The sequence below is a fragment of the Oncorhynchus clarkii genome, chromosome 2 (genome assembly GCF_045791955.1).
Source record: "Oncorhynchus clarkii lewisi isolate Uvic-CL-2024 chromosome 2, UVic_Ocla_1.0, whole genome shotgun sequence".
NCBI lineage: Eukaryota > Metazoa > Chordata > Actinopteri > Salmoniformes > Salmonidae > Oncorhynchus > Oncorhynchus clarkii.
In genome coordinates, this window is record NC_092148.1 from 20,013,193 (window position 1) to 20,030,468 (window position 17,276).

The window sequence follows — 17,276 nt, forward strand, 5'->3', positions numbered from 1 at the left end:
AGATGTTAGAGACACACTGGAGCCCTATCACCTGGTAACCATGCTTGACAGTATATTAACAAGGTGACTTCAGATTGCAAAACAACCCTCTGCACTGGAGTAGGGTCTGGTGTCACCATGGTGACAAGGGGAAAGTGATACACAGGTCATCCAGTCTAAAAACACTTCCAGTCTCAGTGTATGATTCCTGGTATCACAACTGACAGACGGATGTCCCATTTCACTCATCAGATGTTTTTTTATTTTATTTATTTATTTTTACAAAAATGTCTGTTCATACTAGTTATTGTTTTTATTTATTTGAAAATTGTCTTTTATCCCTCCGTTCACATGATGTCCCCACCTTCAAGTCTGTGAGTGGCAGCGGTCTTCTGATTGACATGACAGTCCACCAATCAGCATCCAGGATTGAGTGGTCACTCCTCTATGAGGAAGTTGATGAGGGCCGTCCTAGGGGACAGAATGGCCTTCTTGATGGTCCGGTCTCCTAGGAGACGCTGTCCCAGCTCGCTCCCCAAAACCAGCGCCCGTACCTGCTCTGTATCCTGGGCCACCTGTCGAGGCACCAACACCGTCCCACAAACCTTGTTGTTGATCTGAGAGGTGAAAGGGAGAGATGAAAGGGAGGAGAGAAAACCCAAAAGGTTAAGAGCACAAACCTGAATACTTTGACCTCCTCCCATAAAATACTCCACATCGCTAGTTAACATTGAGTGAGAGCAATTTGGTCCAGACATATTAAATAATGTACACTGACCGAGCCAACTCTTAGTGGAGGCTGTGGCTGCATCGAAAGTGCTCTAATTAAATCAGGGACTATAGAACATGCATATGCCTTTCCTCCTCTCCTTTCAGTAACCTGAGCTGTCTAAAAACAGCCAACTTGTGGTGAAAATGGGCTGGGCAGTCAGATCCTCTAAAGCTGAGTAGGAGGAACCTTTATTCCTCATTTCCAGTCTTTGTATGTTTGTGTATCAGCGTGTGTGTCTGTTTGGGTCAAGTCTAAGCTTTCTCCCAATTATGAGTGTGTATATTATGTGTGTGTATGGTATCTGTATATTTGTGTGTTAAGATAAGCTCATAATTAATCAGTGCATGTGTGCACTTCTGTGTGTGTGTGTGTGAGTGAGAGAGAGAGAGAGAGAGAGAGAGAGAGAGAGAGCGAAAGAGAGAGCGAGAGAGTGCACGTGTGTGTATTGGCCTGCACTGTGGGCCGAACCCATGCCTCAGTCTGTCATTAGAGTCGCAGTGAGATTGAGGTTAGTGCCGCTAGGCTGGGGAAACACACATCAAGGCCTCAGACGGTCAGAGTCCCAGTGAGATTGAGGTTAGTGCCGCTAGGCTGGGGAAACACACATCAAGGCCTCAGACGGTCAGAGTCCCAGTGAGATTGAGGTTAGTGCCGCTAGGCTGGGGAAACACACATCAAGGCCTCAGTCTGTCATTAGAGTCCCAGTGAGATTGAGGTTAGTGCCGCTAGGCTGGGGAAACACACATCAAGGCCTCAGACGGTCAGAGTCCCAGTGAGATTGAGGTTAGTGCCGCTAGGCTGGGGAAACACACATCAAGGCCTCAGACGGTCAGAGTCCCAGTGAGATTGAGGTTAGTGCCGCTAGGCTGGGGAAACACACATCAAGGCCTCAGACGGTCAGAGTCCCAGTGAGATTGAGGTTAGTGCCGCTAGGCTGGGGAAACACACATCAAGGCCTCAGATGGTCAGAGTCCCAGTGAGACTGAGGTTAGTGCCGCTAGGCTGGGGAAACACACATCAAGGCCTCAGTCTGTCATTAGAGTCCCAGTGAGATTGAGGTTAGTGCCGCTAGGCTGGGGAAACACACATCAAGGCCTCAGACGGTCAGAGTCCCAGTGAGATTGAGGTTAGTGCCGCTAGGCTGGGGAAAACACACATCAAGGCCTCAGACGGTCAGAGTCCCAGTGAGATTGAGGTTAGTGCCGCTAGGCTGGGGAAACACACATCAAGGCCTCAGACGGACAGAGTCCCAGTGAGATTGAGGTTAGTGCCGCTAGGCTAGGGAAATACACATCAAGGCCTCAGACGGTCAGATGTGTGTGTGTGTGTGTGTGTGTATGTGGACTCTGATTCCCCCCAGCAGGGCTCTCTCAGAGACTTCGATCTTTGAGCAGCTGACTCTGTGACCCCGCTCACCACAGCTGCACTGCCTGCTGATTGCCTAGGCATCCTGGGCTGCACGCGCACACACACTTTCCCTCTCAAGCCATATGATCATAGGCTCTGTGTAAATTACAGACAGTGAGCGCATGAATGGGGCTTTTGCTGTTTTGGTTCAAGGGAGTGTGAGTGCAACTTTGAGTATTTACACAAGAGTATGCCTGTGAGTGTGTGGGAGTGTTATTTTCTTTCAGTCTATAATTTTCTGTAGGGGTGTGTGCCTTGGCATATGTATGGGCTTGTGTGAGAGTGAAAGGGGATTGAGTGTGTGAGAGGTGTGTGTGTGTGTCAAATCAAATCGATGTTTATTTGTTGCGTACACAGACAGGCAGATGTTAAAGCAGGTGCAGGGAAATGCTTGTGTTTCTAGCTCCAGCAGTGCAGTAAGTTTCTAACAGTACAACACTAACACAAATAATCCCCCCCAACAAGAAGAAACGAGCATGACATAGTTCGGGAATATAAACACATGGTGTGCATAGACAGTATGAACAACATACAACATATAAGTAGGAAGGTCTGTGCAGCGGTAGTTATATAGATGAGCTATGTTGAGAATACAGTGTGTACCTATAAAGTAAGTCATCAATTAGCTTCATTTCTCAGCGATCCAAATAAATGATTTCGGAGCAATACAATTTCAGAACAATAAACATTATTAAAGTGACCAGTGTTCAATGACTATGTACATAGGGCAGAAGTCTCTAAGGTGCAAGGTAAAAATCTGTCGTTCTGTCCCTGAGCAAGGCAGCTAACCCACTGTTCCCTGGGCGCCGAAGACATGGATGTCGATTAAGGCAGCCCCCTGCACCTCTCTGATTCAGAGGGGTTGGGTTAAATGCAGAAGAGACATTTCAGTTGAAGGCATTCAGTTGTACAACTGACTAGGTTTCCCCTTTCCCTTGTGTACCCGGGTGGTAGTGTGCGTTTGACAGCCTCACCCGTACAACCAGCTCCAGGGTATCAGGGGTCTCCAGGTACAGAGGGTCTGGGGTGGGCCACGGCTGCTGCAGCACGTCTCCTCCGCGGGAGAGGAGAGGGCTCAGGGGGTTCCTCACCTGGCTCAGCCCTGAATGGAGGGGAAGACAACAAGTCACAAACTAGCAAATCAACCAATCACATTTGATTTTTATAGTACTTTACAGACACCCAGCCTAGACGATCCAAGCGTCAGCTACTACAAAACTTCACCACTTCACTGACTGACCATCTCACCACTGTGAGCTCTGTGGTCATGCCTCAAGTAATAGGGGACATTCATACTTTTGAAAACTCTATGGAGCATTACAGGAAAGCTATCAAGAGCTCCCTACAGATCGAGGATTAACAACAGTCCTTCGGTTTGCCCACCCACCGCCTCCTTACGCTAATGTGGGGGGGACCCACAGGGGGCTGAAGGATATTAACTTACTCTCGTCCTTTCTGTCTATGAGGGAGAGATAAAGAGAGAGAAAGAGAGAACCACACACACATAGTTTATCTTTTCCATGTTCATCCCTCAGATTCCATGACTGTGGCTATCAGCTGGAGGATGTTGCCTTTTCCTGCCTTTTCCCAAAAAGCCTCACTCCTCCATGCCCCTCCTCCCAGCCCCCTAGCCCCTACTCCCAGCCCCCCCCCCCTCCTCCCAGCCCCAGCCCCCCACTCCTCCCAGCCCCCTTGCCCCTACTCCCAGTCCCAGCCCCCCACTCCTCCCAGTCCCAGCCCCCACTCCTCCCAGTCCCCTAGCCCACTCCTCCCAGTCCCAGCCCCCCACTCCTCCCAGTCCCATAGCCCCTAATCCCAGTCCCAGCCCCTAGCTCCTACTCCCAGCCCCCTAGCTCCTACTCCCAGCTCCGTAGCTCCTACTCCCAGCCCCCTAGATCCTACTCCCAGCCCCCTAGCTCCTACTCCCAGCCCCCAAGCCCCTACTCCCAGCCCCCAAGCCCCTACTCCCAGCCCCCAAGCTCCTACTCCCAGCCCCCAGTCCCCTAGCCCCAGATTACCAGTCCTACTCCCAGCCCCCTAGCTCCTACTCCCAGCCCCCTAGCTCCTACTTCCAGCCTCCTAGCTCCTACTCCCAGCCCCCAAGCCCCTACTCCCAGCCCCCAAGCCCCTACTCCCAGCTCCCAAGCTCCTACTCCCAGCTCCCAAGCTCCTACTCCCAGCCCCCTAGCCCCAGATTACCAGTCCTACTCCCAGCCCCCACAGCCCCTATGTCCAGCCCTCTAGCACCAGACCCCAGTCCCTCAAGAGAGGAATTGTTTCTGTGTATTTGACAATGGGGGGATGTTCTACTGGACAGTGCGGGGGCACACTTCCTCTTCTGGCTATTTTTATACCATCAGATCACATGGGTCAACCTTTGTCCCGACTCAGCATCAGCTACATTGTTCATGTAATAGGGCTGGGGATTCTCAGTTTGGGTCAGGGGATATTTAGTCACAATCACATTCTGGAGGAGATTCCTGTGAAATTACTGTGTACTGAACTCCTAGACCTTGACTTTGCATAGCTTTTCATGCCTATTTTGGTTCATCAACTCAGATTCTTGAAGTATTCACATGGGTACACCACACACAAACAAATTATCTCAATGGACTGTGATGACATCACCAGGGCGTTGCAAAGCGTTGTGTGTGTTAGATAAGAGGCCCCATCAACATGACACTCTGAGGTAACTTCCTGTTGGATTCTTTCCAAACCCACATCATCATTCCAGACGGTCCTCTCATCTCCTCTCCAGTCAGTCTCTGTCTCACTAGGAGTGTAGCAGACTATTCCTTTTCCCTGTCTGGAATGGGATTATCATAGCAAAACTCACATGACAACACATCATGTGACACCACATCATGTGACACATCATTCATCTTCTGATGAAAACAAATATTCATATTATTGTCCATTATTTATTTATTCATTCTTTCATTCATTCATTCCCACAATGTGTGTGTGGCCCACCTGCCCAGAGTTCAGAGGCTAGGTGTGGAGCCATGGGAGCGGTCATCACACACAGCGTGGCGAGAGCCTCCTCAAACTCCACACTGTGCTGCAGCACGCGAGATGACACGTTCTGAGAGTGACAGAGAAAGATGTCAGAGGTCAGATTGAACGCACACGCACACACGCACACAGTGTCTACTCACAGAGAGTGTGTTTGTGAGTCCCATGAGTCGAGAGATGGCTGCATTCAGGAGGAAGTCTTCTGTGAAGTGACCTGTGACCTGGAAACACAAGACAGGTTGGTCACAGTGGCATCAGATCCAGCCATACTGTCTCTGTGTGTGTGTGTCTCTCTCTCTGTGTGTGTCTCTCTGTGTGTGTGTGTGTGTGTGCTTGTGTGTGTCTCTCGCTCTGTGTGTGTGTGTGTGTGTGTGTGTGTCTCGCTCTCTGTGTGTGTGTGTGTGTGTGTCTCGCTCTCTGTGTGTGTGTGTGTGTGTGTGTGTTTGTGTGTGTGTGTGTCACTCTCTCGCTCTGTGTGTCTCTCTCTCTCTAAAACAATGTTTCCCTGTGGTAAGGGATAGTATCAGGGAGAACCTCCCAGCTGCCTGTGATGGTTCATGGTGATGAATGGAAAACAACAATAGGACCAGAGGATAATCACTTTACATGGTTCTGATAACTGGTTGGCTCACACTGTTTAAAAACAAGAAGGCTGAATGTGAACATTCCACAGTTAAGTCTTCTGGGAAAGAGAACCCCTTTGGCACGGGCCTTTGGGAGAAGGTCAAAGACGGAGGGTGGATCAAAGGATGGCCGTGGCTTTGGGGGGGCTTAGGGTGGACTGGGCCAAACACACGCGCACAGGGCCCTTTAACAGTACAGACTTTGAAGGGCGAGAAGAGAATCAAACCCCACCGGCCACACTGAGGGAGTTGGAACAGAAGCCGGCTATTTATAAAAGTGTGAAAGCGTCACTATTGGATATCAAATCAATTTCCATTCTCTGCTCCTCACACCCGCTAGGCTACTCTGGGCTGCCAGACCTGAGAGTGGTCTCAGGTTACCATATAGATCCCAGGATGACATGACAACAGCAGCTTCTCCTGTTATGCAATGCTGAGGCTAAAATGCATAGTATGAACGTAGCCTATAATTCCTTATGGAATACGATAAGGTGCTATAGTTAACACAGCGTCATCATCTTTTCTTATTTATATATTCTTTTATAAAAATAAACTTTTCCTCCCCAATTTCGTGGTATCTAATTGGTTGTTACAGTCTGGTCACCGTACACCTGGCGACCGTGTCAGTGTGCACTGCGCCCTGTCCGCCACAGGAGTCGCTAGAGCGCGATGGGAAGAGAACATCCCTGCTGGCCAAACACTCCCCTAACCCAGACGACGCTGGGCCAATTGTGTGCTGCCTTATGGCTCTCACAGTCGCGGCCGGCTGCGACAGAGCCTGGACTCTAACCAGGATCTTTAGCGGCACAGCTAGCACTGTAATGCAGGACCTTAGACCACTGCTCCACTCGAGAGGCCTCCAGTGTCATGTTCACACACCACAAATAAAGGTCAAATGTCAAAAATGAAACCTGCAGCACTAATTGAACATTTGATGACAAGCTCTGCAGCGGGAACATAAGAGAGAGACTAATACTGGTATGACAAATACCCATTTCAACACGTAAGAAGACCTGGATGATACAAATATTCAATGCATTTACATATTCAGGTATAAGGTCTGAGCATGACAAGGCAGTTTCAGTCATCTACAGTGACTGCAGTTAGTGACACCTACTGGTAAAAGTGGGTAGTACAACACAAACAATAGAACAATGAAAACATGACTTCTCTGTGTTTAGGAATGTTCAGTAACATTCTAAGGGTGTTGATATGTAGCGTGGACATTCTACCTGTTCCACGGCAAAGTTCTTGTTCTCCCAGATTTTCCTGGCGTCTGCCTGCTCCTTCCTCTTCAGCAACAAGGGGTTGGGGACGTCCTCATCCTGCCGAGCCCTCCTCAGCTTGGTCACCAGACCCCACAGACGAGACTGCCATCGCAGTACCCCGGGCAGAGCGTCCGCTGAGGGGACAACACAAATACACTTTACACCACAGACAAGACTGCCAAAACACATTATAAACATCAGTACTGGACCATTAAAATTAAACTCCCCCACAACATACAGTAATTTGACTGCTAAATAAATGCCAGTCTACAGTTGGTTGGGCAGAGGGGGGGTGGGGGTCCCAGTGTGCGTGTAACTCACTCTTGACGTCCCAGAGGATGTCCTGTTCAGGGGGAGCAGCGTAGAGGATGTACAGACGGACAGTGTCGATGCCATACTGCTGCACCACCTCCTGAGGGTCCAGGCCGTTGTGTTTCGACTTGGACATCTTCTCCCATGTAACCTGCAGCCCGGCCTTACTACCCACCTGCACCGGCTCCTCACCTGACACAGGAGACAAGGCAATGGTTAGCACTGGACACCTCTATATATCTACAGCAAACTGTCCGTTGTCTGAAATGGCACTCTATTACTACTTTTGTAGTGCACAATATAGGGTGCCATTTCAGATTTGCCTGCAGCAAATGCTGACAGTAGAAGATAAATAGATTTTTTTTAAAGCCTCCTGAGAAACAGACAGATAGAAACAGACAGAACTATCTTTCAGTCAATTCCTTGATCAGTCTGTTTACTCAGAGCTAGAACTCCTTTGTGTGTGCGTCCAGTGTGGAAGCCCTCAGAGAGTGATATACAGCCTCACCTCTATGAACGGAGCCAGTGTCCGTGTTTACCCAGTTGCCAAGCAACGGGAAGAGGAGAAAAGCTATTAAAAAAAAGCCTAAAAAAAATCTGATAAAGATCTGGCTTTTAACCCTCTAGTCTAGAGTCTAAACCCTGTCTAATCCCAGGGGGGTGGGGGAATTGTTTTAAGATACCAAGGATCATTTAGCCATTTGATTTAGAATTTTAAGAAGGTATCAAAAAAAAACTTAATTTTTTTAATGCATTACTGCTATTAGCCAATAGAAATGCAGTGAATGAGTCACTACATGGAACAAGAGAGTAAAAAAGTTTGTTCTGTTGTGTCTGTCCTATATCTGTCCTATATCTGTCCTATATCTGTCCTATATCTGAGAGAGATACAAGAAAGATCAGGTATTTACAGTGCCTTCGGAAAGTATTCAGACCCCTTGACCTTTTTTTTTGACCACATTTTGTTAGGTTACAGCCTTATTCTAAAATTGATTAAATAGTTCCCCCCCCATCAATCTACACACAATACCCCATAATGCTTTTAGAAATCAAATATAATTATATGAATATTATTCATACCCTTTAATCAGGAATTTGTTAAAGCACCTTTGACAGCAATTACAGCCTTGAGTCTTCTTGGGTATGACACCACAAGCATGGCACACCTGTATTTAGGGAGTTTCTTCAATTCTTCTCTGCAGATGCTCTCAAGCTGTCAGGTTGGATGGGGAGCGTTGCTGCACAGCTATTTTCAGGTCTCTCCAGAGAAGTTAGACCGGGTTCAAGTCCAGCCATTCAAGGCCATTGTCCCGAAGCTACTCCTATGGGATGGTGCCAGGTTTCCTCCAGCGTTACGCTTGGCATTCAGGCCAAAGAGTTCAATCTTGATCTGAATACTTTCCGACGGCACTGTATCCCCTTATTTTAGGAACTAAACCATCTCCATATACTGTACTTCCATAAATGTTTTAAACTGGTACAGCGGACCTTCAGACAAGTCTGTCTCAGCTTTCCACAGAGGCGTTAGCTTTCCACACACACACATTAGTGTGTAGCCCAAACCGTTCGGACGCTACAGACAGAAGTTGGCAGAGGAGGCTGCACCGACTTCAGATGAGTCTTGTGAGGCTTGTGGTCCTAGAGCAAATCGGAGAACACCACTGTGTTCGTGAGAGTCTCATCGTAAAATGGTCATAATTGTTTGTAGGCTAAACTGTTTGGACGCTACAAATGTTTTTGTGAGAAGACTGATTCTCGGGATGTCTCATGGTCTAACGAACACCGCGGGAGCTCAACCACTTTTCACCACAGATGCAGAAGGGCGATATCTCTTGCTTAAACAGAAATATTTTCATGGGTATTTTTTTATTATGTTAATTTGATTTCCGCGGGGACGCAGAAATTGTAGGCTAAGGGTTAAGTCGGTGCTCCTCCATTCCTTCTTCTAGGACCTGGCCAGGAAGAACTTCTGAGCAACCTCAGGAATCCATCTGTGAGGGATGTCTACTAACTCTAACCTGTGAATGCAGGCGTGTAAAGTCCCCACCATGCTGTGCCCACCTGTGAAGTCGATATCGTCTCTCTTCAGGTACTGTCCGCTGTCTGCAGCTCTAAACGTCTGGCCCTTGATGAGGCCCTGCACCAGCAGCTTCTTGAAAGGCTCCCTGGAGTGGACATTCAAAGAGCTTACATTTTTTACATTTTATTTCTGCAGGGGATAATTATACAAACGTTACAAAGACGTTTTGGCAATGGTGCCTTCTTCAGTTAGCTTCCACTTACTTTTAAGTGAACATTTTCACTTGAGGTCAATGGGAGACTAAGTGAAAATTCCGTTTCATTGGAAGTTAGGATTCACCCCTAAGTGGGTTCAACCTTCTGGCATAATGGTTCTATTGATATCGACTAGTGAACAATAGTTGTTGTACCTGTGTCCAACTAGGCCCTGATCCCTACAGAAGTGACTGAGGAAGCGTGCATAGTACAGGTGCATAACAGCATGCTCCTTCCCCCCAATGTACACGTCCACTGGAAGCCAGTGGTCTGCCAGGGAGCGCTCAAATGGCCTGGGGTGGAGAGATGGGGGCACAAGTTAGTTTGAGTGAAATAAACTGTTATCACTCCATTTTATATTTGGTGTTTTCTGTCTTTGTTATTTTTGAAACGTTTTTTTTTTTAACAGTATAGTGAGAGAATAATAATCACGGGAAGGGATTCACCAATATAACAAGTAGCGCAACTATAGAAGCTGTTATAGTAAATACGACTACAACATGTGTAAGGTCTTTGATATTATGTGTAGATATATCCTCTAGGGGGCAGACTGGGCTTTATGCAGGCTAGCACAGGCAGCTACTATAATAACATCTATCCCACAAGTCAGACGAGGGGCATCCTCCTGAAGGCGCGCACACACACACACACATAAATGTATATCCTGATGATGAGTAATCAGAGCTCAGAGAGGAGAGGTGAGGTAACCCTCCCTCTCAGATAGATCCTTCGGATAGGAATTGTCTGGTTGTACATCTGACAAAGTCACCAGACAACAATGAGGAAGAGGATGGAAGATGTTAGATTGGCCGGATAGGAAAACACTGTACCTCGGCTCAAAACTCCTAATGCTACTTAGATAATTCTATATTAGTCTCTGTGTGTGTGTGTGTGTGTGTGTGTGTGTGTGTGTGTGTGTGTGTGTGTGTGTGTGTGTGTGTGTGTGTGTGTGTGTGTGTGTGTGTGAGAGAGTGTGAGTGTCACCTTACACAGTACACACAGTCCTCTCTGCCAGTGGATGATGTCTTGGGATAATTGAACTGGCTAAGCGAGTTAGACTCACTGGGCAGAAAATGACCTACCCTCCCTGTATCCTGGTGTCAGGCCAAAAACACGTGCACATGCACACCCGCGCACACACACACTAACCTCTTGGTGGCCCCCACCCTACCAAAACCTCAGCCCAGGCCACAGCAAGCCAACAGGATGTGCAAACAGTTTAATTGCTTTTTCAGTTCTGGCATAATCTGTCCAGCTAAGAAATAAAAGAGGGTTAGGCCAGCACCCTCTTAAAGCAGCTTTACAGCGGGGTAAATCCATTTGAATTCAATCCATTTTTGACAGCATCCATTTTGATTTGTTTCAAGCAGACCACCATAGTCCCTGTGCCCAAGAAAGTGAAGGTAACCTGCCTAAATGATTACCGCCCCGTAGCGCTCACGTCAGTAGCCATGAAGTGCTTTGAAAGGCTGGTCATGGCTCACATCAACACCATCATCAAGACCCACTCAACTTCGCATACCACCAACTACAGATCCACAGATGACGCAAACCTCAATCTCAACATTTCTAAACACCTGTTTTTGCTTTGTCATTATGTGGTATTGTTCGTAGATTGATGAGGATTTATTATTTATTTCATACATTTTAGAATAAGGCTGTAACGTAACAAAATGTGGAAAAAGTCAAAGGGTCAGAATACTTTCCAAAGGCACTGTACATTGTAGCTCAGAGCATACTTCACATCATCTGAGGTTTTTGTGCTGTGTCAGCCATCGGTTGACCACAAAATACTCTTGAATAGTACTATAATAATACTAATAAATGGTGGATTTCATTTCAATCATAGAAATAGAATTCATAGAATAGACCAATTTCTTCAGACCACTGCAATTTAGCTGGTACACCATTGAAATTGAATTGAATTTACATTTTAAACATGACTTACTACCACAAAGATGACCGCCCATTTTAGTACATTTATCAGCCAAAACATGACACCCATCCTGTATTCAAGAGCATGTTGTGTCTCAACCGATGGCGGGCACAACACAAAAACTTCAGATGATGTCAAACAGGGTCTAAGATACAAAATATGTGAATATCAAAAAAATGATAATAATAAAAAAATAAAAAAATAATTCCATAAATTATAAAATAGTTTGACAACCCTGTTTGTAAGCTTTAAAATGATATCAATCTCAACTGTTTATCTTTCCAGTGATGAGTACTTGGATGTATCCTGGTACTGGGCACTATACAACAATGAGTCAACTTTGAGCATCTTTATCTCAACTGTTTATCTTTTCCAGTGATGAGTACTTGGATGTCTCCTGGTATTGTGCCTTATACAACAATGGGTCAACTTTGAGCATCTTTATCTCAACTGTTTGGGAATTCAGGTCCAAAACGTCACTTTCTGAGCACTTCAACAAATGGGCAAATATGTATGTAAGGTTTTGTTTGAATCAAAAGGGGTGTTGTCAAAATGTGATTGAATATGAAATTGATTTACCCAATAAGGTCAGTGAAGGAAAGACAAGTCCTGCCCTTGGGAAATGAATCTCTTTTGTTAATGCTCTGGATATCGCCACCGCCCCAGCAGCTAACGGCCAGGAGTTTATCATCTCCATCAGCAGGGAATACAAGTTAACGGTATGAGTGCGTGTTTGCGTGTGTATGAAATTGACTGTTTGAGAGGAAGTGTAAAAGGGTGTGCTGATGTGTGAGTGGAAAAAACATTTGTCAGTGATTAAATGGACAATGCATATTACATTTGTACTATTTGTCTAGATTCTCGTTGTCTACAAAACAGTTGTAATGTTCACTCGTGGAGAGTAGATTACCTTAAGGTGACTTTTGTCTCTACTTCTGTTTCATTTTGGAACAGTCCCAAAAAATATACATCTCGAATCTTCCCTTTTAAATCAGTCAGTACCAGGTCCTACAACACTCCCTCTCCCGCTCTCTATCTCACCTGTCTTGGTTGTGGGGGTCAGTGTATCTCACCTGTCTTGGTTGTGGGGGTCAGTGTATCTCACCTGTCTTGGTTGTGTGGGTCAGTGTATCTCACCTGTCTTGGTTGTGGGGGTCAGTGTATCTCACCTGTCTTGGTTGTGGGGGTCAGTGTATCTCACCTGTCTTGGTTGTGGGGGTCAGTGTATCTCACCTGTCTTGGTTGTGGGGGTCAGTGTATCTCACCTGTCTTGGTTGTGGGGGTCAGTGTATCTCACCTGTCTTGGTTGTGGGGGTCAGTGTATCTCACCTGTCTTGGTTGTGGGGGTCAGTGTATCTCACCTGTTTTGGTTGTGCGGGTCAGTGTATCTCACCTGTCTTGGTTGTGGGGGTCAGTGTATCTCACCTGTCTTGGTTGTGGGGGTCAGTGTATCTCACCTGTCTTGGTTGTGGGGGTCAGTGTATCTCACTTGTTTTGGTTGTGGGGGTAAGTGTATCTCACCTGTCTTGGTTGTGGGTGTCAGTGTATCTCACCTGTCTTGGTTGTGGGGGTCAGTGTATCGCACCTGTCTTGGTTGTGGGTGTCAGTGTATCTCACCTGTCTTGGTTGTGGGGGTCAGTGTATCTGAAATAGTACCAGGATGAGTCCACAAACGTGTCCATGGTGTCGGTCTCCCTTCTGGCCGGCCCTTTACACCTGATAAGACACAACAGGAGAGAGAGGTCAAATAGAATCAGAACAAACTTTATTTAAAGTGCATTTACACACTGCATCAAATGTAACAGTTAGCGCTTCAACCTCATTTCTGCAGGAAGAAGATACCGCTGGAGGGAGATATGACTCCAAATGTCAAACACAGTATAATGATTGAATATGACACAGCTCAAGTCTTAGTGGATATTTTGTCATGTAGCTACAGTAGCTAGCTGGTTTGAATCACCGTTTCTTATTCATAGTGACACATGAAAGAGGTAAGAGTGCAGTCATTTTTAGAAATGATAAACGTCTACCCCATTGTCCTATTGTGAAATTACTTTTGTTAGTTTCGTTTTGTTAGTTTAGTTTGTAGGCATAAAATGTCCAGAGGACTGGCCTGTGTAGTATGTATCTAATGTGAGCTGGAACCATCTGTCTGTGGAGGTCATGTCCCGTAGAAGATGCCACAGTGAGGCTGGAACCACTACACTACACAGCCATCAGATCCTTGCTCCTGTGCCCTGACTAAATAGCACTGCCAGAGGGACACAGAACCGGCCAGCACCATGCCAGCTTGGTGGGTGTGTGTGTGTGTGTGCGCCAGCTTGGTGTGTGTGTGTCTGTTGGAAGTGCCATCCCAGGCCCTTTTCATCCAATCCAAACAGAGCTCTCTGTACACACTGCTCATCTGTCAGCCTCACTGAGAGAGCAAAACAGGACACTCGCAAAGGCGAGTGCTAAATTTTTTACTATTTTTTGTTCCTACTTTCAACATGCACACTGGAACTGAGAATGTGTCTCACTGTTTAATGAGTCTCCATAGAATAGAACCACCCAGTCAGAATCACCATGCCAGGAAGACCATCAGCAACACTAGAGAAGAACACTACAGCACCCAGTCAGAATCACCATGCCAGGAAGACCATCAGCAACACTAGAGAAGAACAGTACAGCACCCAGTCAGAATCACCATGCCAGGAAGACCATCAGCAACACTAGAGAAGAACACTACAGCACCCAGTCAGAATCACCATGCCAGGAAGACCATCAGCAACACTAGAGAAGAACAGTACAGCACCCAGTCAGAATCACCATGCCAGGAAGACCATCAGCAACACTAGAGAAGACCAGTACAGCACCCAGTCAGAATCACCATGCCAGGAAGACCATCAGCAACACTAGAGAAGAACACTACAGCACCCAGTCAGAATCACCATGCCAGGAAGGCCATCAGCAACACTAGAGAAGAACACTACAGCACCCAGTCAGAATCACCATGCCAGGAAGACCATCAGCAACACTAGAGAAGAACACTACAGCACCATACCTGGTCCCCTGTAGCACAATGTTTTTAATGGCACAAACAGGCACAAGTTGTCACACACAAGCAACACACCCTCACACTTTTACTCTGAAGGTGAGATTACCCCTCTTAACAACCAACCAACCAACCAACCAACCAACCAACCAACCAACCACACACACACACACACACACACACACACACACACACACACACACACACACACACACACACACACACACACACACACACACACACACACACACACACACACACACACACACACACAATAATAAAAGGCAGATGGGGTTGCTTAGCAACAAGGCTAAGGTGTAGCAGGTTAATACTCAGGTGCCATTTCATGAGATCAAAATGCACCATCAGAGCAAAGAGCCTTTCATGACAAAATAGCTAAATAAATTTTAAAAAACACACAGAAGAGGCATTATAGTATTCTAAGAATTCCATGTGGCTGTACACTGCTCTCCTGTGGTTTTCCCTCTCTTTTCCAGATCAACCATTCAGGGTAAAAATTATTGTCATTTGACAGACAGACAGTTTCAGACTCCTGGGGGGGCTGTGATTGCCTGGACACGTGCGATCTATGACTATGGTTCTGTCCAGTCCCGCTGTATATAGGCCAATTTCAGGAATGACAGAGTAGCTACAATTCCAACCAGATAGCAAAATTAAGCTGAAATTGCATTGCGGGTGTGTGTGTGCCAGATTGGGGAAGTATCCCCTCAAACAGATGTGGCATCAGAAGCAAGAACAATTTAGTTCCTTACTGTAATAGTTTTGCATTAATAAGCTTTTTTCTCAAGGAAGAATTTATCTACGACATATGGGAGTGAGGGACCTAATTGGAGGGATATGTAACATGATAACAAGCTGCTATTGACAGAGAGGTTTGGAACTCTCTTTGTTATTGGTCTATTAACTTATACCGCCTGGTGATGTCACCAGGCAAGCCAAAACGGGAAACACTATCCTGGTGTAGCAAGCTAGCTGGACTAATTACACACAGGGTTCAACTGAGGGGCCAATTCACAGCAGTAGGCAGACAGGGAGCAGAGACAATATCAGCGGTGGAGGAAATGACTTCTCAAGGACGAGACAGACAGATAAAACTCCATCTCCCCCACCATCTCTCATCAAACACCTTCTGTACACTCCACCCGACGGTTCATTGGACATGATCGTTGAGTTGAGAGAGCGAATTTCCTCAGACGCCATCAACAAGAGATGGAGAGACAAGGAAGAGGAGGAGAACATCTCTGGATAGAGCCGTGAGACCAGACGACCCCATCTCTCTCTCTGTATGACTGTCTGACTGAGCTGTTGAAACAGCATTTCCTAGTTACTGTACCACAATTCCATGTCCAATCATGGAACTATAATGTTTTTCAAGTAGCAATCTCCCCTGAAGAAATCCTATGTTGGTGAGGGTCTTGGTCATGAGAAGCTGGGTTTGCACGGTGGGCCTTGGCCAATAGTAGTGCACTATATAGGAAATAGGGTGCCATCTGGGATGCAACCGCCGTTTAACGAGCAGCAGGGAGCATTTTCACACATTTCATTGACAGTCACCGTCTGCCTGTCTCTGTGTCTGTGTGTGGTGGGGGCATAGACATGCCTGGCATGTAGGCCTCAGCTGGTTTATATAACCACGGTGACATCTGTCACTCATTACATAACCCCGGTGCCGTGTGTGTGTGTGTGTGTGTGTGTGTGTGTGTGTGTGTGGTGGGGGCATAGACATGCCCGGCATGTAGGCCACAGCTGGTTTATATAACCACGGTGACATCTGTCACTCATTACATAACCCTGGTCCCTGTGTGTTAAAAACAAACCCGTATTCATATCCTCAACACACAGTGGTTGAATCACTTAATCCTGACTCTTAGTACAGGTAGAAAGGGGGAACTGATTGAGTAGAAAACTGAAAGCATCGGAAATAATTGCCTGAACCTAAGAGCAAGAGAGAGAGAGTCGCTGACTAACCATTGAGAAAGATATACGACCTTGAAAAAAAGATTTGATTTTAATATAAGTGAAATAAAGTGAACTCCATCACTAATGTTTGTGAACTAGCTATGAACTTCCAATCCAACTGACAGTACCAGCATTCATTTTCAAACTGAACATTTGACCGGATGGCATAAGATTCTGACCCAGGCTGATGGGTCCTGGTTAAGTGCAGTGCCCTACATAGGGAATAGAGTGCCATTTGGTATGCATCTGAAGTGTTCTCACACCTCACTCCGTGTCAGTGTGTTCTCACCTGGGACAGGTACAGCTGATCCAGTCATCAGCGTGCTCCAGAGGGGATGCCCCCTTCCCCGTGAGGGACGGTAGTTTGGGGAGGGTGACTGGAAGTTGCTCCTCAGGGACTGCCACAGGACCACAAAACCCACAATGCACCATGGGGATGGGCGTGCCCCAGTACCGCTGGCGGGAAATCAGCCAATCCCTGAGCTTGGTGCTGGTCAGGTGGCCACCCACTTTTCTCTCTCTGGCCTTCTGGGTGATGGAGTCAAAAGCATCCTCCCTGCTGAGGCCTGTGAACTACACAGAAGAGGGGGATGGGCGGAGAGAGAACAGGATGACAGTTTAGAAGCTCAAACACACGTGAATTCAACAAAACTCAACTATTTGCCGATACTTCATT

At 46.6% G+C, this 17,276-nt stretch overlaps 1 protein-coding gene across 1 annotated transcript in view; it reads right to left on the reverse strand.

The window, feature by feature from the left end:
• Positions 1 to 218: 218 nt before the first annotated feature.
• The window catches only part of LOC139423789 (leucyl-tRNA synthetase 2, mitochondrial), a 38,351-nt gene continuing 21,293 nt past the window's right edge, over positions 219 to 17,276 (reverse strand). The window contains exons 12-21 of the mRNA XM_071175425.1: positions 16,890 to 17,173; positions 13,204 to 13,302; positions 9,806 to 9,943; positions 9,438 to 9,541; positions 7,386 to 7,568; positions 7,029 to 7,198; positions 5,317 to 5,394; positions 5,132 to 5,243; positions 3,133 to 3,260; positions 219 to 596 (exon numbers count right to left, since the gene is read on the reverse strand). Coding sequence (XP_071031526.1) covers positions 417 to 596; positions 3,133 to 3,260; positions 5,132 to 5,243; positions 5,317 to 5,394; positions 7,029 to 7,198; positions 7,386 to 7,568; positions 9,438 to 9,541; positions 9,806 to 9,943; positions 13,204 to 13,302; positions 16,890 to 17,173 — 1,476 coding nt within the window. The 3' untranslated portion in view covers positions 219 to 416. The remainder of the gene's footprint in view (positions 597 to 3,132; positions 3,261 to 5,131; positions 5,244 to 5,316; positions 5,395 to 7,028; positions 7,199 to 7,385; positions 7,569 to 9,437; positions 9,542 to 9,805; positions 9,944 to 13,203; positions 13,303 to 16,889; positions 17,174 to 17,276) is intronic.